This window comes from Lepidochelys kempii, chromosome 9 (assembly GCF_965140265.1).
Source record: "Lepidochelys kempii isolate rLepKem1 chromosome 9, rLepKem1.hap2, whole genome shotgun sequence".
NCBI classification, from domain to species: domain Eukaryota; kingdom Metazoa; phylum Chordata; order Testudines; family Cheloniidae; genus Lepidochelys; species Lepidochelys kempii.
In genome coordinates this window covers 56328374-56351372 of record NC_133264.1, presented here as the reverse complement: position 1 = coordinate 56351372, position 22999 = coordinate 56328374, and the positions used below count along the sequence as shown (strand labels likewise).

General features: G+C 52.5%; 1 protein-coding gene across 16 annotated transcripts in view; it reads right to left on the bottom strand.

Annotated features, from left to right (window-relative positions):
- The window catches only part of KIF1A (kinesin family member 1A), a 222334-nt gene that overhangs the window by 31380 nt on the left and 167955 nt on the right, over positions 1-22999 (bottom strand). For all 16 annotated transcript variants that reach the window (XM_073360490.1, XM_073360493.1, XM_073360491.1 and 13 more), the window contains 9 exons: positions 22268-22406; positions 21862-22030; positions 21175-21265; positions 19031-19149; positions 17561-17616; positions 15004-15112; positions 10068-10134; positions 9854-9938; positions 8753-8858 (listed from right to left, as the gene is read on the bottom strand). In XM_073360490.1, the coding sequence (XP_073216591.1) occupies positions 8753-8858; positions 9854-9938; positions 10068-10134; positions 15004-15112; positions 17561-17616; positions 19031-19149; positions 21175-21265; positions 21862-22030; positions 22268-22406 (941 nt within the window). The remainder of the gene's footprint in view (positions 1-8752; positions 8859-9853; positions 9939-10067; positions 10135-15003; positions 15113-17560; positions 17617-19030; positions 19150-21174; positions 21266-21861; positions 22031-22267; positions 22407-22999) is intronic.

Below are 22999 nucleotides of genomic sequence, written 5' to 3'. Positions count from 1 at the left end.
GAGGCCTTTCCTGGTTCTCATCAGGAACAACTTACCCTGAAACATCAGTGGTAGGGGAGAAGGGCAGCCTAGGGGATGGTCCCAGGGCCTGCTTGCTGCAATGAAGACTGAAGGACATACAAGAGCAAAGCAGGGAGCAAAAGCAGTTCAGAAAGAGGATTAGATGCATCCCATTCCATTGGCTCTCCTCCCTTTGTCCCTACATCCAGGGTCTCCCCATTGCTAGGCCAAACCAAGCAAAAAGCCCATGCAGGGTTGAAGCAAAGGGAATTGGTGAAGATGTTTCCTTCCACTGTCCTGTGGAAACTCAATCCTCTTTTCCTTTCCCCATGTTCCAGTTACCCCATCTCCTCCCTGCACCACTCCTTCTGCCCATGCTACTGAGGGCTTCTGATCCCGGTTGTGGAGAGAGGCAGTGATCCAAGGCTAGCAACCCTGGGAGAGAGTAGTGCATTTTCACACACCCAGTTTAGATTCTGGGACAGAAAGCTAGATACAAACGTGATGCCCTGGGTCCCTCAAGTTGTAAGCAACACCTCCCCCTTTGTTTGGTAAACAGTCTTGTGACAAGCAACTCTTCACTCTCTGGAGAACTCCATGCCAGGGCTGAAATCCCCTGGCCAGAATGAGCTCTTCTAGCGTGCAGTGCTCAAATGCGGAGGAAAAAGAGGGAGAAATTCCCAAGGTGCCACTGCATTGCTCTCATGTGTGGAGCAGGGCAAAAGAATGGGCCCAGTCACACAGTGCTGTCAGATTTAATTGGCCAGATCCCCAGCTGGTGCAAATCAGACCTAGCTCCACTGGAGTCACTGAGTCAGATCCCCAACTGGTGTAAATTGTGTGGCTCCAATGAAATCAATGGTCCCGATTTATAGTAGTTCAGGATCTAGCCCTAATTCTTCCAGCTGTCTGTTACACTGTTTCTCAATGACTGATCCGTGGACGGCACTGGCCCTGAGATTTCCCTGATACAATTTAGGAAGGCAGCAAGCTGGTCCTTGGTATAAAACGGTTACTTACCTTCTCGTAACTGTTGTTCTTCGAGATGTGTTGTTTACGTCCGTTCCACATTAGGTGTGCACGCGCTGCGTGCACCAGCATCGGAAACTTTTTCCCTTAGAGACTCCTGTCGGGGAGGCGGGGCCCCCTGAGTGGCACCACTGTGCTGTGCATATATACCCCTGCCGGCCCGACCCCCTCCAGTTCCTTCTTGCTGGCAACTCCGACAGAGGGGTAGGAGGGTTGGTGGTGGAATGGACGTGAACAACACATCTCGAAGAACAGTTATGAGAAGGTAAGTAACTGTTCTTTCTTCTTCGAGTGCTTGTTCACGTCCATTCCACATTAGGTGAATCACAAGCTTACCTCTGGAGGAGGGTAGGAGTCAACTGATTGGAGGACCACTCTGCCAACTGCCGCAGAAAGCTGTGGAAGTCGCTTGCGCCCTGGTCAAGTGGGCCGTGGCCGCCGGGGCTGGAACACCTGCGAGCTCATAGCACGTCCGGATGCAGCTTGTAATCCAAGACAAGATCTGCTGCGCTGACACTGGGAGGCCTTTCATCCTCTCGGCTACAGCCACAAACAGCTGCACGTATTTACGAAAGGGCCTGGTGCACTCCAAATAGAATGCCAGTGCTCAACGGACATCCAGGGTGTGTAGGCTGCGGTGACTTGGGTCTGTATGGGGTTTTGGAAAAAACACTGGCAGACAAATGTCCTGGCCCAAATGGAATTGCGAGACCACCTTAGGGAGGAACTTGGGGTGCCATCGGAGCTGCACATTATCCTTGTGAAACACTGTATACAGTGGCTCAGAGGTGAGAGCCCTCAGCTCAGACACCCTTCTGGCCGAGGTAATGGCCACCAAAAATGTCACCTTTCATTTGCCCGAACGGGGGTCCCATGAGCTTAGAGAGGACCAAGTTAAGGTTTCAAGGAGGAACTGGGGGGGCATGAGTACGGAAACATCCTCTCCAATCCTTTAAGGAACCGTCCCACCACTGGGTGGGAAAACACTGAGCCCTCCGAAAACCCCGGATGGAAGGCGGAGGTGGCCGCCAGGTGCACTCTGAGTGAGGACAGGGCCAGCCCCTGCTGGTTGAGGTGCAGGAGGTACTCGAAGATGGCTTGCACCGGGGCCTGGCCCGGCCGCACCTGTCGGGGCTCACACCAAGACGAGAACCTTTTCCACTTGGCCATATAGGTCGCCGTGGTAGAAGGCTTCCTACTGCCAAGCAGAATCTGCTGCACAGGAAAGGAGCACTGGCTCTCCAAGGCGTTTAGCCACAGAGCTTCCTCGCCGTCAGGTGTAGTGATTGCAGGTCGGGGTGGAGAAGCCGCCTGCCGTCCTGCATGATGAGGTTGGGGGCAGGACTACTGGGGCCTCCACCGACAGCTCTAGGAGCGTTGTGTACCAGTGCTGGCGGGGCCATGCCAGGGCGATGAGGACCACCGCCGCCCTCTCCCTGCGTACCTTGAGCAGGACCTTGTGTACCAAGGGGAGCGGGGGAAAAGCATACATCAAGCCCCCTCCCCATGGGATCGCAAACACGTCTGCGACTGAGCCTGGGCTGTGGCCCTGGAACGAGCAGAACCGTGGACACTGGGCATTGGCCCTGGTGGCAAACAGGTCTACCTGGGCAAACCCCCACCTGCGGAAGAGCGAAAGCACAACATCCGCTCTTAGCATCCACTCATGCATGCTATACGACCTGCTGAAGTAGTCCGCCAGCTTGTTTTGCACCCCCGGGAGATATGACGCCTCGAGGTTAATGGCATGGGCTATGCAAAAGTCCCAGAGGAGGAGAGTCTTGCGACAGAGCAGTGAGGAACAGCTGCTTGTTTAAAAAGAACATGGCAGTAGTGTTGTCTGTCAGAACTGTCACGTTGTGACCACTCAGAGTGGTGTGAAAAGTCTGGCAGGCGAGACGAACCGCCCTGAGCTCCTTCACATTGATATGGAGCAAACGCTCTGCTCTGGACCACAAGCCCTGCGTCATGTGGTCCCCAAGGTGAGCCCTCCATCCGTGGTCTGATGCATCCGTCACCAGCATCAGGTCTGGTTGTGGGGCGGCAAAGGGGATGCCTTTGCAAACCGCAGGCTGGGACTGCCACCACAGCAGGGAGTCCAGCACGTCCCTTGGGGCTGTCACTACCAAGTCCAGGGGGTCCCTGCCTGAGCGGTACACCTGAGCGAGCCACGCCTGCAGAGTCCTGAGTCTTAGTCTGGCATGCCTGACCACATGCCTGCATGCTGCCACGTGGCCCAGCAGCCGCAGGCAGCAGTCATTGGAAACTGGCGCAGTGAGGCCACCACCTGCTGGATAGCTCAGAATCAGGATACTGGAAGGCTTGCTCTGGCCCGCACCACATCCAAGACTGCCCCTATGAATTCCACTCTCTGTGTGGGCACGAGAGTGGACTTGGGGACATTGAGGAACCCCAGCTTGCGGAACAATCTCCAAGCCACCTCCACATGGCCCCGCATTTCCGCCTCGGATCAACCCACCAGGAGCCAGTCATCAAGGTATGGGTACAGCCGGATTCTCTGCCTCAGTAAGAAGGCCGCCACCACTGCCATGCATTTTGTGAACACCCATGGGGCCGCGGCTAGACCAAACGGGAGAACCACAAACTGGTAATGTTCTTGGCCCACGGTGAAGTGCAGAAACTGCCGATGTGTTGGGTGGATGGCGATATGAAAGTATGTGTCCTTCATGTCGAGGGCAGCGTACCAGTCCCCTGGATCCAGGGAAGGGATGATGGTGCCCAGAGAGACCATGCGGAACCAGGCCTTGACCCGGAACTTGTTGAGCCTGTGCAGGTCTAAAATGGGACAAAGGCCCCTTTTGACCTTGGGGATGAGGAAGTACCGGGAGTAGAACCCTTTCCCCCTTAGATCGTGCGGCACCGCCTCTACCACCCCCGCCTCTAGCAGTGAGCGAACCTCCTTCTCTAGGAGATGCTTTTGATGGGGGTCCCTGAAGAGGGACGGGGAAGGGGGGTAGGAGGGAAGAGAATTGCAGCGAGTACCTGTTCTGTACCGTGCGTAAGACCCAATGGTCCGATGTAATGCTGGACCACGCGCAGGAGAAATGGGCCAGGCAGCTCAGGAAACAAGGGGACGGATCCGGTGACTGGTCTGGTATGCTGTCCTTGAGTGCACCTTCAAAAGCCTGGCTTACTGCCCGGCTGGGATTTGTGCTGACCTTGGTTCTGACCCGGCGCATTATTGTTGTTGTTATTATTGCACCATCACCTGTTATCCCTGCCTCGCCTACGGTAAGGCTCATGCCTATGATGAGGCTGGTACTGGTGCTGAGGGGGAGGCTGTGGCTTAAAGGGCTTCCTCTGCATCACCGGGGTGTGCATACCCAGCGACTTAAGTGTAGCCCTCGAGTCCTTGAGGCTATGCAGCCTCGCGTCTGTCTGGTCCGAAAAGAGCCCGGACCCTTCAAAGGGGAGATCCTGAAGTGTACTCTGGACCTCAGGTGGCTGGCCTGACTCCTGCAGCCACGCTGAGTGCCTCATCACAACACAATTGTCACAACTGTCAATCACAACACACCCCCAACACAATTGTTCTGGCCGCCGCGTCTGCTGAATCCAGGGAGACCTGGAGAGAGGTCTTAGCTACTGACTTGCCCTTGTCCACCAGGGCCATAAACTCCTGTTGGGAACCTTGCGGGAGGTTGTCCTTAAACTTCCCCACCACTGCCTAGGAGTTAAAATTATGCATGCTGAGGATGGCCTGCTGGTTCGCAATCCTCAACTGAAGACCCCCTGACGAGTACATCTTTCTGCCAAAAAGGTCCAGGTGTTTTGCTTCCTTGGCCTTAGGTGCCGGGGCCAGTTGTCCATGGTGCTCCCTTTTGTTCACTGCCGAGACCACCAGGGAGCATGAACATGGGTGGCAGAACAAGAATTCGTAGCCCTTTGATGGGGCAAAGTACTTGCGCTCCACACCTTTGGCCGTTGGAGCCCTGGAGCCTGGGGTCTGCCATATAGTCTTATAATTCGATTGGACGGTCTTAATGAGCGGGAGCGCTATTCTAAATGGACCTTCGGGGATCAAAATGTCCACCATGGGGTCCTCCTGCTCAACCGTCTCCTCGACCTGCAATCCCAAGTTCTGGGTGATCCTACGCAGTAGCTCCTGGTAGGCTCTGTGGTCTATGGGTGGAGGGTCAGACACTGCTGTTCCCGTCACCACCTTATCCGGGGATGACGAGGAGGTTAGCAGCTGCTAAACCCCCTCTGGCTGGTCCTCCAGCTACCCTCCCCCCCTCGGAGGGGCCTTCAGCTCGGGCTGGCGCGGGAGATCGTGGGGTGGTACTGGACTCAGTGCTGGTCTCTCTGGTTTATCCTGGGGGGGATGCTGGAGGCCCATATACTGTAGCTTCTGGCGCCATCGGGCGTTGATGCGGGGACCGAGACCGCTGCACCGAGTAGCCCACCCTGGACGGGGCCCCTTGGCACTGTTGATAGGCCCAAGGTGTCCAGAAGGGCCAATGACCAAGCGGCCCCCATTGGGGGTGCCACCCTGTCTGAAGGTCCTTGCTGTCCGGAGCATGGTGCAAGTAACTGTAATGGCTGGAGTTGGTGCCGAACTGTGGCGACGCCGACCGCGAAGGCCACTGCGGTGCTGACGATTTGTGCTGGCGGGAGGTTGACGAGTGGCTCCTAACTGAATGGGAGCGAGACTGGTACCAAAATCCCTGGGAATGGGACCGATGTTCTCGGGACTGGGATCGGCATCTGTGGGAGTCCTCTGGCGAGGGCCGTCTCAACTCCTCCTGGTGCTGGTCTCTAATCGGTGCCGGAGAGCATCATGCCTCTTCCATTACTTCCTTGCGCCAACCCACTCCTGGTACTGCGACTTCCTTCTGAGCCGCGGATAACTGGGAGTCCACAGACGTGGAGCTTGACCGGGACTGACTCTGGGAGCGATGCTGGGACGATGTCCTTGAATTGCACACCATTGGCAGCTTACCCCTCGACGGCTCCCATGGCATAGGTGCTGGAGGATTCTCCCTGTCTGGGACAGAGCTCGTCGCCGACAGCACACTGAGGTCCTTTGCCACCTCAAAGGGGCCAGGGGTGGAGGGCTGATCCATTAAGTCCTCGAGCCCATTGTCTGCACTGAGCTCACTTAGGCCTGGGCTCGGTGGGGCTTGTGGTGCTGAAGCCACCAGTGCCAGCGCCGGTACAGCGGCCTTCCTGCTCTTATCGGCGCTCGGGGCCTTCGAAGGTGCCGGCCTCCGACGCGGGGAACGTCCGCGCCTTCCTTTTGGCTGCACCATGGGCCGCACTGGGGAGGACGAGCAGTGCCGGGGCCTACTCTGGTGCTCTGGGGCCCACAGCTTCGGTGTTTAGTCAGTGCTGGGTCTCCCAATGTCTCCGGGGCACTACGCACCGAGGAAGCCAGAGCCGACGTCGGGCACTGCGGGCCCAGTGGCTGCAATGCGGCTTCCATCAACAACTGCTTCAAACGAAAGTCTCTTTCTTTTTTTGTTCGTGGCTTGAACGCCTTGCAAATCTTATATTGCTTAGTTTGATGTTCTTCCCACAGGCAACGTAGACACGAGTCGTGGGGGTCACTAACTGGCATACGCTTGCGGCACGTGGCACAAGCCTTAAACCTGTGGGCCTGCGGCATGCTCCGGGGCGGGTGCTGGAAGCGTCCAAGCACCTAATCACTTAAGTGTCCACGACAAAGGTATGCGAACTAACTGATAACAGCTATCTATGAGAAAGGCTAAGGGACTGCTCTCATATGAGAGAGAGGTTGTTCCAACGCCGCCATGGACGGTAAGAAGGAACTGGAGGGGGTCGGCGGCAGGTGTATATATGCACGGCGCAGTGGCGCCACTCAGGGGGCCCCACCAGCCAGACGGGAGCCGCTAAGGGAAAAAGTTTCCGACACTTGTGCACGCAGCGCGCGCACCTAATGTGGAATGGACGTGAACAAGCTCGAAGAAGAACAAAAGGTTGAGAAATGCTGCATCTATTACACTGTTTGTTTGTATCAATTTCTGTCTTGCTCAGGAGAGGCAGGAACAAACGATCTGAGCTACCCAGAGAGGTGCTGCAGTGCTGCTGTTCTGAGTCCTTGCTCCCTCTGAATACTGCTGCTGTCACCCTCACACAGCGTCACCTGCATGGCATCTGACAGCATGTAGTGGAGCCTGTTCTACTGCCCTGATCCAATCCTTTCCTCAGGGTCACTCACTGCTCAATGACTCTTCAGACGCAACTGCTCGTCACATGACTCACATTACGCCTGGCCCACCCTTGACCTTCCCCACTCCCCTCAAGTACTCACTCCAGCTACCTGCTGTCTTGCTCTTGCCCCCTCGGTCATCCACCCAGCTGGCGAAGGGCTCTGCTGGCCTGGGGCAGAGCGCTGGCCTGTGGGCATTGCTGGGTGAGGCAGGTTAAGTAAGCAAGCACACAGGTCACAGTGGGATTGACCATTTCTCTTGTACTGAGCTTTCTGGGTTTTAAACTGTATTCCCTCAATTACACCAGGTGCCCATAGGCAGGGCAGCCCTGGCAGGAGGAAGGAAGAGGAGACATCCCCAAGGATGCAGGGAGGAAGCTGTGACAGGGACAAGCTCAGTTTCCTTCCTGCCACTCTCCAAGGACAGGCAGTGCAATGCCTCACAATGGCCACACACAATGCGGATGTTACCTACGTTGCCAGTGATGATCTCTCATCTCCTCTATGTGAATTACAAGCAAGCACTGTGACTAGTGAAGGCCCCTGCTTCCTGCTGAATGTGCTCCCAATCTTGTCCTAAAACACACTGTACAACCACTTCCACCCAGAATCCATCCCAGCATGAACCCGTGACAGCTCTCCAGGCTAGACCTCTTGCTGGGGCTGCCCTGAGCTGCAGCAGTGACCTGGAGCTCTGCTCTGTGGTGCCAGTATCAGTCACTCCGCATCCACCACTGACTGGTTATTCATTCCAAGGTTGCTGCTAGGGTTCCGAGTTCTGGTGTTTGCTGCCACCCCCTTAAGACTTAGCCAAAAGCATCAGCACTAGCAGAGTGCATCTAGGCATCTGATTGACACTGCAGCACACAGCTATACTGGGTCTCAGAGAAGCCTAGGTGACAGTCTCAGCATCTAAAGAGAGCTGCATACAACATTGCCTATCAGTTGAATGTAGGGCCATGGGGCCTCACCACCCTTGGTTAATGCTGCTACAACGCAGGGGCGGGGATGGCATCTTAAAATCCAGGGGTGGGTGAAAATCCAAAGACTCCTTTGATGTTGGTGTAATATTTTGAAAATGTCACTGGGAGGTTAGGCCTCCTTTGGCACATGCCAATGGCAGCCCTGGGCAGTGCAAGGAAGATCTGCCTCAGCAGCCTCGGGTGAAAGCTGTCAGCTAGATAATGTTCTGAGATGCCATCAAAGAGTGTGTGTTTGTGTGTGGGAGGGGATTTGGGAAGCCCACCTCGAATCCCTGGGCTTCTTTACATTCTCCACTATTCCTGCCTTGTAGTGCAGCCATGTTGCCATCCTGCCAGTGCCCTCTGAAATGCAGACTCAGCACAACCACCGTCCCTAAGTGGTCCTGCAGCAGCAAGAAGACCCTGATGGGCAAGACCTTAGGGGCAGGAGGGAGAGAAGCCCTCATGAACAGAGACAGCCCTTGCCAACCTAACTGGACCAGACATTGCCTAGCACCACAGGACAGCAGGGCAAAATGAAGAGACGGCAAGGCCAGGCCAGACCCACCGATCATCCTGGGAAGGGTGGATGTATCCAGACGACAGGATGTTCAGAGACAAGATGTTGGGGTCGATGAGAGACTCGTCCCCTTCTGGGGTGTTTCGGATCCGACCTGCCAACACACATCAAAACACACCGTTTGGAGGATGGGCAGCTGGGGGTGGGGCACAGCTCAATGGGGACAGTTCACTGTTCTAAGCTGCATAGCAGGGTAAATGGTAAAAGTGAGACTCAGGGGAAGATGCTTAATGTCAGCATCATATCCTCTTTCAGCCCCTTGGGACAGGCTCTATATCCATCCCCTCCTGCTAGAACTAGAGACCAGATTGCCCAAGCTCATCCCCAGGGGAACCACTAGGAGGAGATCTGTATGCCTGCTACCACACCCCTCTGTAGGTCTGCCTCACTCCCTTCCACATGGCTGGCCAGCCCCAAAGGCCAGTAGCATCTGAAGGCCACGGAGAGGGAGAGGCATGTCCTTCCGTCTTGTCCCCTCCCCTACCCGTAAGGACACATGGATGGAGCCAGTCCTGAGCTCCCCAAAGCACAGTCTGGCCTTTACATGGGCTATGAAATGAGAGAAGCTCCTTGCCCTTCTCCTCCACTATGCCCTGGGTAGAGAGCAGGCACTGAGAGAGCCCCGCTTCCCCAAATGGGGGCTCAAAGAGCTAGCAGAGGTCCCCTAGTCTAATCCAGGATGCTGGTAAGAACAATGGGGGCACTGCCTCAGCTGGTGGCAATTTCCGTTGAAGTAAATGGAACTCTGACCATTGACAGCAGCTGAGGATCTGCCCCGGGACCCCTGCTGCAGCGGTAAGGGCCTGGCAGCTCAGCCTTGGCTCCTGGGGGTAGCCTGGTACTCAAGGAGGGGGCGCCTTGCTTAGTGATGTGCTGCTGAGCATGAGTAAAGGGGGTGCCAGCTGGCCCCCAGCGATCATCTGCATTATTTCCCACAACAGGCCTGACAGAATAGGAGGAGCGGGAGCCTGGATAAAGTATGAGGGAGAAGAGATTATGGGAGAGAAGGGAACGGGAGGGAGTGCACAGGCGTGAGGACGCAGGAGTGAGGCGTCTCCTCAGACCCTGCCAACCAGCAACTCTGCTTACCCACAACCAGCTCTCGCACTTCTTTCCAGCGGACAAGGCTGCTGTTTTCATGCACTAACGTCACAGTGATCCTCCTCTGGATTCCCTGCCAGCACCATGCCAGAGAGAAAAGGGCAGTGGTTAAAACCAACAGCCCAACACCCAGTTGTTATGGGGACTAGGAAGATGGGCCAGTGGGGCGGCGCAGGGACAAGGAGCAGGGCAAAGACCATACCTGGTGGAGCAGAAAGGTTCCATGGCACGGCATCCCTCCACGGTGATCAACGACAGCAGGAATGTAACTGAAAAAGGGAAGATCAGTGAGATGTGATGGGAGATGGAGGTGCTCCTCCCCATGTCAGGGCCCGAATGATCTCACCCCACCACCCCACGGTCCAGGGGGATCTCACACACATACTGTTTGAAGGACAGCTAACCAAAAACTCAAAAGGTAATAACAAAATGTTTTTTAAGTACATCAGAAGCAGGAAGCCTGCTAAACAACCAGTGGGGCCCCTAGATAATCGAGATACAAAAGGAGCACTTAAAGACGATAAAGTCATCGCAGAGAAACTAAATGAATTCTTTGCTTCAGTCTTCACGGCTGAGGATGTTAGGGAGAGTCTCAAACCTGAGCCATCTTTTATAGGTGACAAATCTGAGGAATTGTCACAGATTGAAGTGTCACTAGAGGAGGTTTTGGAATTAATTGAGAAACTTAATAGTAACAAGTCACCGGGACCAGATGGCAGTCACCCAAGTGTTCTGAAAGAACTCAAATGTGAAATTGCAGAACTATTAACTATAGTTTGTAACCTGTCCTTTAAATCATTGGCCAAACCGGACACTCTCTATGCAAAAGAATAAATGGACACAAATCTGACATCAGGACTCAGAACATTCAAAAACCGGTAGGAGAACACTTCAACTTCTCTGGCCACTCAGTAACAGACTTAAAGGTGGCACGTTTGCAACAGAAAAGCTTCAAAAACAGACTCCAACGAGAAACTGCTGAGTTTGAATTAATATGCAAACTAGATACCATTAACCTGGGTTTGAACAGAGACTGGGAGTGGCTGGGTCATTACACATATTGAATCTATTTCCCCATGTTAAGTATCCTCATACCTTCTTGTTGACTGTCTAAATGGGCCATCTTGATTATCACTACAAAAGTTTTTTTCTCCTGCTGATAATAGCTCATCTTAATTAATTAGCCTCTTACAGTTTGTATGGCAACTTCCACCCTCTCTGTATGTATATATATCTTCTTATTATATGTTCCATTCTATGCAACCGATGAAGTGAGCTGTAGCACATAAAAGCTTATGCTCAAATAAATTTGTTAGTCTCTAAGGTGCCACAAGTACTCCTGTTCTTTTTGCTTAAGATAGTTAAGACCAAAGCAGACTGTGAAGAACTTCAAAAAGATCTCACAAAACTAAGTGATTGGGCAACAAAATGGCAAATGAAATTTAATGTGGATAAATGTAAAGTAATGCACATTGGAAAAAATAACCCCAGCTATACATACAACATGATGGGGGCTAATTTAGCTATAACTAATCAGGAGAAAGATCTTGGAGTCATTGTGGATAGTTCTCTGAAGATGTCCACGCAGTGTGCAGCGGCAGTCAAAAAAGCAAATGGGATGTTAGGAATCGTTTAAAAAGGGATAGAGAATAAGATGGAGGATATCTTATTGCCCTTACATAAATCCATGGCATGTCCACATCTTGAATACTGCGTACAAATGTGGTCCCCTCATCTCAAAAAAGATATACTGGCATTAGAAAAGGTTCAGAAAAGGGCAACTAAAATGTTTAGGGGTTTGGAACGGGTTCCATATGAGGAGAGATTAAAGAGGCTAGGACTTTTCAGCCTGAAAAAGAGAAGACTAAGGGGGGATATGATAGAGGTATATAAAATCATGAGTAGTGTGGAGAAAGTGAACAAGGAAGTGTTATTTACTTGTTCCCATAATATAAGAACTAGGGGCCACCAAATGAAATTAATGGGTAGCAGGTTTAAAACAAATAAAAGGAAATTCTTCACTCAGCGCACAGTCAACCTGTGGAACTCCTTGCTTGAGGAGATTGTGAAGGCTAGGACCATAATAGGGTTTAAAAGAGAACTGGATAAATTCACGGAGGTTAAGTTTATGAGCCAAGATGGGTAAGGAATGGTGTCCCTAGCCTCTGTTTGTCAGAGGGTGGAGATGGATGGCAGGAGAGAGATCACTTGATCATTACCTGTTAGGTTCACTCCCTCTGGCATTGGCCACTGTTGGTAGACAGGTTACTGGGCTGGATGGACCTTTGGTCTGACCCAGTATGGCCATTCTTATTTTCTTATGTTCTTACTCCCCAAGTCCCGGGGGTCTCACACATGTTCCCCCCAGGTCCCATGGGATCTCACAAACACACACTCCAGGGCCCGGGGGATCTCACGCTTGCATCCCCTGAGGTCCAGGGGGAATCTCACACACCTCCCCCTCCCCCAGGGGATCTCATACTTGCTCCCCCCAGGTCCTGGGGGTTCTCACCGATGCACCCCCCAAGGCCTGGTGGTTCTCACACACGCACCCTGCAAGGCCCGGGGGTAATCACAGAATATCAGGGTTGGAAGAGACCTCAGGAGGTCATCTAGTCCAACCCCCTGTTCAAGCAGTACCAATCCCCAACTAAATCATCCCAGCCAGGGCTTTTTCAAGCCTGACCTTAAAAACCTCTAAGGAAGGAGATTCCACCACCTCCCTAGCTAACCCATTCCAGTGCTTCACCACCCTCCTAGTGAAAATTTTTTTTCCTAATATCCAACCTAAACCTCCCACACTGCAACTTGAGACCATTACTCCTTGTTCTGTCATCTGGTACCACTGAGAACAGTCTAGATCCATCGTCTTTGGAACCCAATCTCAAACATGCACTCGCATCTCCCAAGGTCCTGAGGAATCACACAAGCACCCACAGGTCCTGGGCGATCTCACACATGTCCTTCTCAAAGCCCAATGGATCTCACACATGCACCCCCCAGGGCCCGGGGGTTCTCACCGATGCACCCCTCAAGGCCCAGGGGATGTCACACAGGCACGCAACAAGGCCCGGGGGATCATAGAATATCAGGGTTGGAAAGGATGTCAGGAGGTCATCTAGTCCAACCCCCTGCTCAAAGCAGGACCTAACTCACACTCGCATCCCCTGAGGTTCAGGGGGATCTCACACATGTCCCACTCAGAGCCCAGTGGATCCCACCCATGCACCCAACAGATCCTGGAGGATCTCATCCACGTACCCTCCAAGGCCCGGGGGATCTCACCCACACATCCCACAGGGCCTGGGGGATCTTGAACATGCATGTCCGAGGTCCCAGGGGATCTCACACTCGCATCCCCCCACAAGGTCCCGGGGGATCTCACACTTGCCTCCCCGCCCGAGGTCTGGGGAATTTGACACAGGCACCCCACAGGACACGTGGGATCTGACAAATGTACCCCCCAGGGCCTGGGGATCCCTTACACGCACCCCACAGGTCCCTGGAGATCTTACACATGCACCCACCAGGGCACAAGGGCTCACACAGGTGCACATCACAGGACCCTAGGGCCCTCCACACACACACACCCCCCCTTTTCTGATTCCCATTTGTGTTGCCAGTGCCATGCAGGGAGGGTTCTGATCACTGGAAGAGATTTAGACTCAGCCCTTCAGCTGGCAAAAGGGCATACCAATGTCCTGAGCCCATCCCAGCACACTGGAGACCAGACACAGGCCCAGACTCCACAGAGGCCATGCAAGGAGCAAACAGACTTTCTCTCAGAAGCAGCAGCAGGTGACTGGATGTCTTTGATCATCAGTGGAGCCGTTAGAACGCCCAGACTCAGAGGTGCTTGAATCCTTTATTGGCTGAGTTTTGCCCCTTGGTCCCAGTTGCAAATTACCCACAACCAGGCTGTGATTTTAGACATTTAATTGTTATGCCCAATTGCCCGACCAATAATTTGTGCCAACATTTTTTTTAAACCTGTGGTTTGTTTTCCAGTGGATCCCTGTGAGAATTCCCTTTGGCGCCATGTGACTGCTCTCCCAAGTTTCATGGTGTTTTGTCTGCCCCCTGCATGGGTCATCTAAAAGCAGCCCTATCTGCACATTATCGATGAACCACTGTCACCGAATCTCTTGTGTGAATCCCAGAAAGAGGTGGCTGTGGGAGCAGGGCAGATGTGAGATGTCTTCACCATCAGTGTGACACCAAACAGCCAGGGAATAAAGAACTCCTTCAAATGAGAACTCTAGGCTGGAGGTGAGAGTCTAGACGAGTGCCAAGCCATTGCAAGCACTAGCCCAAGGAACTGTGGTTTGTTTGCAAATGCTTTTCTGCTGCATTTGTCCCACGCTCCCCAGCTGCACACTAGCGTACTCCCATGTCCCTCATTTGTTTACTTGTGGCAGGCTATTTTTTTTGCATCACTTATTGCCCCGACTCCCAACATCTTGTCAATCTTTCACCGGCAAATCCTGCCTGGAATGCATTGGGAGGCCCATGCTCCTTCCGCAGTGGAAGTTCTGAATGCCCCTGTAAGTTCCCTTAGCTGCACATAGGCTCATTAATGAGTGTGCTTTGGAAAGATTCTCCCCAGGCTCTTCCTACAGCTACCAAGCAATTCAAAGCCTGCTGCTGGTCATGCAGGGCCCCCTACATGTGCCCTGCACCTGGCACTGGGGCAGCTGCTCCCACATACAGTAGACCTTTCATCTGGAAGAGCTGTAATTAAATCAACCAGGTGGCTGGCTGATGGGGTGGGGAGGAAGGCAATTTTATTACTGGCTGATTTCCTTTTCTCATTGTTCTACATGAGGCAGCTACATAAGCACAATTCCCATAGCTCTCTGGACCACGCTGTCCTTTGGGGAGAAACTCGTTCCATTTTGCAAGAGACATCTCAAACGGTGACACTGTGGTTTGGCATAGAATCACAGGACTGGAAGGGACCTCGAGAGGTCATATAGTCCAGTCCCCTGCACTCATGGCAGGACTAAGTGTTGTCTAGACCTTCCCTGACAGGTGAGCTCCCCAGGGTAGGATTCCCCCTACAGCTCTCCAGGATGGGGTCCCCCGACAGTGGGACATTCTGGTTCCCTGGTCAGCCCTCAGGAGGGGACGGTACTTACTCGCCATTGGCCTCCAGCTCGCAGATCTCAAAGAAGACCATCAGATCGTATTTGCACTGGCAGGGCCCGGCGCTGGGACGCGCCAGGGTGCTCAGCTTCGTCGCTGGCACTACAGCGGGCAGAAAATAAGACTTACAAAACAGGAAAGAAGAAGCTGCTGAAGTATGAGCTGGACTCACTGCACCACTCAGGAGATGAGTGTCAGTCAGAGCCAGGACACTGGCAGTGACTGTCTAGGAGAGCAGCTAGCCGAGATCTAGCCCCAGCTGGAGTTGACCTCTGACCCCCAACATGCCAAGAGAAGAGGGGAGAACATGCACTGATACATGAACCCAGTCAGATTCTGTGAACCCTTACTCCCACTGTGGTGCATACTCCTGTCCGTAGTCCCACTGACGCCAGTGGGCCGATGTGGGGAGCCAGGGTACAAAGGATCAGGCCCACACAGTGTATATGAGAGACAAGACACACGCAAAAGAAGTGATTGCTGCTTTTGCTATGCTCTGGCTGAGCATTGCCCTCTGAAAGGCCAGCCCCGCTCAGGCACTTCCAGCCAGAGGCCTGACCCCAAATCACAGAACGGAGAAGCAGGACACACAGAGGCAACAGCAAACCAAGACACTAGGCTGAGAGGAAAACCACTGGGACTCAGGTGTCAGATGCCAAAATGCATGTAGCCTCAGAAAGCTGTGTACTGCTTTGGGAACAGGCATGGCAATGCCATTCAGTACTGAGCTCTATGGGTGTCCCCCAGCCATTACACGGACACATTCCCCAGGGGAGGCATGGCTAGAAACCCGAGTAGCAGTGGGATCTTCCACAGCAGTGTCCAGGAACCAACCAGGTTTCAGAGCCTTTCTCACAGCAAGTTCATTACAGGTGGGAGGGGGGTGGGGAAGGGCACAGGGCTGGACTCCTCCCACTCTCACAGCAAGAACAAGGTGGCTGAGCAAAGCAGCAGAGAGAGATCATGCCCAGAGAGTGCATCCAGAAGTGAGCTGGCTAGCACATCGGGAACCAAATATTTTATCAGCTGGAGGGGTTTTTCATGCTCTTCAGGGTGAAGGGAAGGGAAACAAACAGAAAACCCCAAACAAAGCAAAACAGTTGAGACACAGAGCAGGAGCGAATGGACATTGTGGAGACAGGGGATGCAGTCTGCTTTGCCAATGTTGCACACTTCAGCCCTCTTTAACCACTCCTGAGCTCTCCGAGCCGCTGCTTTAAACAGAAAAGGAGTACTTGTGGCACCTTAGAAACTAACCAATTTATTTGAGCATAAGCTTTCATGAGCTACAGCTCACTTCATCGGATGCAATTCACGAAAATGATGTAGCTCACGAAAGCTTATGCTCAAATAAATTGGTTAGTCTCTAAGGTGCCACAAGTACTCCTTTTCTTTTTGCGAATACAGACTAACATGGCTGTTACTCTGAAACCTGCTTTAAACAGGTGTCCCACTCAAATCAATGTTTGTCAGGACAGATCTGTAGCACACCTCTGCCTAACAAGGAGGCAGGGAGATGTAAGAGTGGAGGAAGTGGAGACACCCCGGGATGGGTATTCTGCAGTCTGGATGCGCACGCCAACGGGAGGCAATTTAATGTCAGTCCAGGAACCCTTTCCTATAGCAAGTGGAATACTCAACAATGAGGTTATAGTGCTAGTGGACCACCAAGGAATGGCTCTTCATGGACGACAACGGCTAGTGAAAGGATGGAGGCATCCCTGCAGGAAGGGAAAGGGATGAGGAAGGATTGCTGGAGTGCAGGAGGTACTCAGCATGCCAGTGGATAGGCCTGCTTCTGAGCTAACAAGATCCTAATGAGCAGACTTGGCAGGTTAAGAGCGCTTTGAATTATCCTACTGCTGATTTCTTGATACTGTCAAGATTTTCTGAGGTCCTGTTCTCTGCTACCGAGTCAACGCAAGGCAGTAACCCTGGTCCAGTAAAAAATCAAACCGCCTGTGCTAGCCATCACTCACTGTGCGGCCCATGGGCCGCTCCAGCCAGCACCCCGCTTTACACTCAGCCATCGCTATCTGGGCCCCTTTCTGCAGCAAATGCAAAAGGCAACGTGGCTAGCATCATCAGGCCTTCCTGTTCATCTCGCCACCAAGATTGTTCTCTAGTGAACATTCCCACAGAAATAGCTCCCCCCACCTGCAACACTGAGGAGTTCCCCAGATGAACAGTTTCTCTGTAGAGCTACACACCATGGCTGGCAACATGGACATGTCAAAGAACCAATACACCACGAATACTAGCTAGCCTGGAATGGTCTCCTTCCCCCCCAGTGGAGTGGCTTGATTTACAGAAGCCATCTTAAGAACGTTATGCAATGCATCAAGCAAAACAGCATGAGAACCCATAGCCTGTTATTGAAACACCATTTCCCACCACACAGACCCTTACTGGGAACAAAACCAGGTGACCATGGTGTTATCGCAGAGCAGTGCAGCAAGGAATGACCAATTCTCCCCCAATTTCCATGTACTTCCAAGTTGTGGCTTCTGAAGCTTAATGTGCTTTAGAAGGGGAAAAACAATGGCCTACCTGGCTTGGACAATGGCATGACCCGGGGGAAGTGGCGTCGGGATGGTCTCAGTGGGCTGTGGAGAGAAGAGACTCAGATGAAAGAACGTATGCAAAATAAATGACTGGTTTAGAGAAGGTAGAGCCAGAGCTCCCCTCCTCAAAACACAGGAACAAGGGGACTCTCTATGAAGTTGAAAGGTAGAAAACTCAAAACCAACAAAAGGATATTGTGACAAAGCTCTGTCCTTGTCTCCTGTGTTTCCTGGTGGATTTCACTAGCCTCAGAGGCTCACTGTGACCCTCCACGTAGCCCTTCTCTCTTTAGAGGCAAGGGTCACAGCTTACTGAACCACTTTCATAGAATATCAGGGTTGGAAGGGACCTCAGGAGGTCATCTAGTCCAACCCCCTGCTCAAAGCAGGACCAATCCCCAATTTTTGCCCCAGATCCCTAAATGGCCCCCTCAAGAATTGAGCTCACAACCCTGGGTTTAGCAGGCCCATGCTCAAACCACTGAGCTATCCCTCCCACTCCATCATAAGTCAGCAAGGGAGGTGAGAAGAAGCAACTCTCCCTTGCAGTCTCTCTTGTCTCCCAGTCTCAGTGATTAATCAGGGAAGGGACAGGCCCACCCTCTACTCTGGGATCCAGCCCAGGGACCCTATTAGTAGCAGCTGTGGTAGCTGACTTTTTGGAAATAGGACATGTACAATTCTCTGGGCCACTTCCCCACAGCAGCCCTCACTCAAAATCTCCTTCACAGTTACCTCAGGGCCTCCTTCCTTGCACCTGATATAGATTTGTACTGCTTAGTTCCTCCAAGAGCATGGCTTCCTCCTACAGCTCCTGACACACACACACCTCACTGACTAACTGGGAGGCTTTTAACTAGTTCCAGCCAGCCCTTGATTGGCTTCAGGTGTCCCAATCAACCTAGCTATTGCCACTGCTTTCTAGAAGGATGTTAATTGGCCCCAGGTGTCTTGATGAACCTGGAGCAACTGCCATTTGGTTACCATGTTATCAGGGATTTGTTTAGGCTGGGGCTAACATACCTGTTCCCCACTACTTTACTATAGCCATCTGGCCTTGCACCGTCACAATATACTTTTGCAGGCGACATCTCATTAGACTGTGGAAACCACTGCCACATGATGTTGAGGCCAAGAATTTAGGAAGATCCATCTTTATTTTCATACATGTTAGAGGAATGGAAAACTCTGGATTCTTAGTTAAAGCTTCGAGATGCTGAAGAATTCAGTACTGCTAAGCTGTAGATACCAGAGAGTCTTTGCACAGAATTTATAGACCTGATCCACAGCCCAAGGAAACCAATGGAATGATTCCCATTGATTTGGATAGGTTTTATCAGATCCTAGGTCCAGATCCTACATGAGGCTCTGGTTACAGAATTAAAAAATAAGTCTGAGTCAACAAGAGGGGTAAGCCCATCCTCTGGATGTTACCCCTTCCCTACAACACACTGACCTGAGCACGTCCTTGCAGAGAGGAGGGAAGGGATGCTGCTGATAATGCCCAAACACCTCAAACACAATCGGCTGGCTTTTGATGTACTCAATGAACGACTTGGTCACCTCCACTGCAATCTGAGAGAGAGGGGAGCAGGGGACAAGCAACAACACTTTAAAATGACATACAGCAGCAATCCATTCATCTAGGCCCCTATCCAGGAAAGGATTTAAGCATTTGACTTCCACTGGATTATTCACACTCTTAAGGTTACACATGTGATGGATCAGAGCCTTATTAGGTCAGACATCAAACAGACCAGCAACTAAGACACAATACTTTGCTTACCAGTAAATGGTATTTCTCCAAGGAAACAGGCTCAGCTCACCCCTCTGATGGGTTTTTGCTTATGTCATACTTACACAATGATGGCATAATGCTGCTGGTTTATTTTTCCCAAAACTAAGGCAGCCCTTTGATCTATGCAGGAGGAGGAGGAGGGGTGAATATTTCTGCATGGGAGTGGTTTGTCTTCCAGAGCAAAATGGTGAGATAGGCCTTGAGGCTTCTCACAGAGACATTTAGCATCAGAAAAATCTGGACCCATATTGCCAGGGCTTACTACAGAGCTCTACAGCTTTTCTATACCAGGTCCTTGAAGGAGAGGCTAATAATGTCAAAATAAATATGAAGAGCAGGAATAGGAGCCATGACCTTCACCAGCAGGACTGAAGGAACCTTAACAATGGCCTTTATTCTTCTCTCTGGAGCTGGTTTTCCAGGCTTCACCTTTAAGCCAGTCCCAGGCTGTGACAGTGTTTGTGGTCATGTGAGCGTGGACACAGGGAAGAGAAGGGGGAAGGATAACAACCCCTAATGACCTGGTCTTAGGCCGGAGCTAGCCTGCTGTTAGCCTGAGGCCCTGTGCTGCTTCAGAGAGAGATGATTGTTCAGGGGCATGGCAAGTTAGACACAAGGGTCTAGAAAGTTTGGGCTCCTTAGAATATCAGGGTTGGAAGGGACCTCAGGAGGTCATCTAGTCCAACTCCCTGCTCAAAGCAGGACCAATCCCCAGTTTTTGCCCCAGATCCCTAAATGGGCCCCTCAAGGATTAAACTCACAACCCTGAGTTTAGCAGGCCAATGCTCAAACTACTGAGCTATCCCTCCCCTGAAGAGAGTCTTTTGTTTGTTTTCTTTGTAGCACTCTCTGGTTTCTCTGCCATTCTCCTCTCACACAGACACCCTCTTGTCTAGAAGAGACTTAACTTGCTGACAAAAACCTACCCTGGGAAAGTTCAGCAAGGGGTGTGTGACAGAGAGCTGGCTGTAGCACACTGGTCACTGAAGGCTGCAGGTGTAATTGGAGCCTACCAACCTGTTACTGGTGGAGACTACTGACACTTGGGGGGCAGTGCTGGGCTAACAGGTAACTGGCTTAGTTACTGGGAGGATATACAATTGGGAGGACCAGGAAGTAAAAGGGGGAGCTTGGGGGAGGGCAGGGGGCCTGGGTGGAGGAGAGTAGCTGTGTGCTCCTCCCACTGCGTACCTGTGCTGTGTCCTGTCCTGTTTGGAAACAGAGGACTACAGGGGCACATGGTGGGCCAGAAACGGACTGTTGGTGTTTGTGACGGAGAACCATGAACACAGGCAAGGCTGTGCTGCTCACTGGGTAGCTGAAGAAGTGCCCGTGACAGTCAGAAGGACACACGCATGGTTTCTTCCCCCACCAAAATACAATCAATGTATTTGTTGCCAGCTGCTGTTCAAGTGTGACATATGTGACAACCCGTTAATTCATGAGGGGGGCATGAAGGAACATTCACGGGGGCATGGCAGGGCCCGAGTCAGGCTCCACGGGGGCAAGGAGGAAGTGCCACCCAGTCCAACCCTGCATCCAGCTCCACTCCATTCCCACCTTCAGCCCCAGCTGCAGCTCCACTCCTGGCCCTGGCCCCAGCCCTGGCCCCAGTCCTGGTTGCGGCTCTACTCTCGGCCGCAGTCCCTGGGCCCCAGCAGGACATGGACAGACTCCCTTATGGGTAAGGAGGGGTGCAACAGAAAAAGTTTGGGGAGTACTGGATTAGAAGGTTTCTATGCTCTGGGCAGACCCTGAATATCACGGGGCAGAGAGAAAACAGCCTGGGCAGTGATACTAACGTTCTGGACATGATAGAACCCTAGAGGTGGCCCTCGTCCTGTGTTCTTCAAGGGCTCCGTTGAAAAGGCCTCATCGTGACGATGGATAAAGCTGCGAAGGGGGGAAGATTGTTACAGCGGCTGTGTGGTCAGCAGGGTGAAATGAGAATGACAGAGTGAGGTGGGAGCCAGCGTAGACTACCCCAGGTCTGAATGAACATGACTCATTTCCCCTCCCCCCAGGGGGCTGCACTCTATAAGTTTAGATTGGCTGCTACAGAAAGCCAGCTCTCCATGGGCCTGATCCACCGCACACTGCCGTCCATGGAAAGACGTCTACTAACTTTAGCAGGCTTTGGATCAGTCCCCATGTGAATGAACAGACTCATTCTGCACTGCGTGCCTCTCTCTCGGTTCTTTCCCTCTTTCATGAGGCAATGGACAAAAATTCAGAAGCGAAGAGGACAGTGTGGCCAATTTAGGTCGAGGCGCTTGCCCTGTTCCATCTCAGGGCTGCCCAGAGACCCCCTGCCATGTAGCCGAGATCCCATTTCATTTAGGAATCTAGCAAGGGCAGGGCGGTTGCATGCCCCTGCTATCTGTTCATGACGCTCCTTGGGGAGTGCAGCCTTCTGATTGAGGCAAAGGCAGAGTGACAGGAAGAGGGAACAAATGCCAGCAGTGCAGAGGGATCTGAGGACATCTCACTTAAACTGGCAGAAGATATCTGCATATTCTGCAGAGATGCTGGAGGCCTGCAGAACAGTCACTCGGAAGGTGAAGATGCTGCCCAGCGTCAGATGGTCCAGAACTGCTTCCAATGGCTCATCTAGAGCAACTTTCTCTGGATTGTTCAGGAGGAGATCATCTGGAGTCACTGCGGAAGGAGGAGAGACATTAGAAAAACTCCAGACAGCATCTGTCAAGACCTAGTGAACGTCCAGCATGCCACACACCAACACAAGCACTGATTTCAATGGAGCTGGCAGTTCACACCCAGCTGAGGCTCTGGCCCTTTGCAATCCAGTGAGCAGTGAAACATTCTTTTGCTTCCTATTAGGTACACAGCTCCCGCCCAAAGCCACTTCCCCCTGGACTAAAACAAGCCTTTCACCTGCACAGGTGTTGTTGTTGACTTCATCTGCAGAAGGTCCGATGTCAGTTATCTGCCCCTGGCCTTCAACAATCCGCAGTTCCTCCTGCGAGGTCCCCGAACGAGACATCCCCGGCATGGGACAGGCCTCAGACTGGAACTGCCAGGCACAAGAGGAAATGGAACAGGGAGGCCGTGTGTGTAGGGAGGCCGTGGTCCTGATGGCACGCTCACCTTGCTAACGGCCATGAGCAGCCTTTCCGTCTCTTGCCTGGTGTGCCTTCCCTTCTGTATTGCGTGGCAGACACCCAGCCAGGCATGAGAGGCCGCAGCTTTTATCTCCCCTACCACAGTAATGGCACCAGTTCTGTGACCGCAACATGTGAAGCCTCAGAGTTAACATATGGCGCACAGATTGGCCGAAGGGACAGGGTCAAGCGGCCCAGGGGATCCGTTATGAGAGAGGGAGCCTTTGGCTGCTACGACATTGTTCAAACCTGACCTAGGTCTGTACTGAGTGACTGTCATCTAGCAGCTGTTCACTGGCCTGCGTGAAATGAACCAGAGGCTCCAGTTCCATTCAGCAAGGGTAGTGCCCACGCCACTCTGCTAGCAGGCCACTGCAGTCACAATGTTTGTACTGGTGTGGCTGAGGCCAACATTCAGGCCCACGAGGGATGTGGTCATCACTCCCTCTCCCATCTCAAAGTGCATCATATCTAGGGCACTCCCATTCTTCTGCAGTCTGAGACC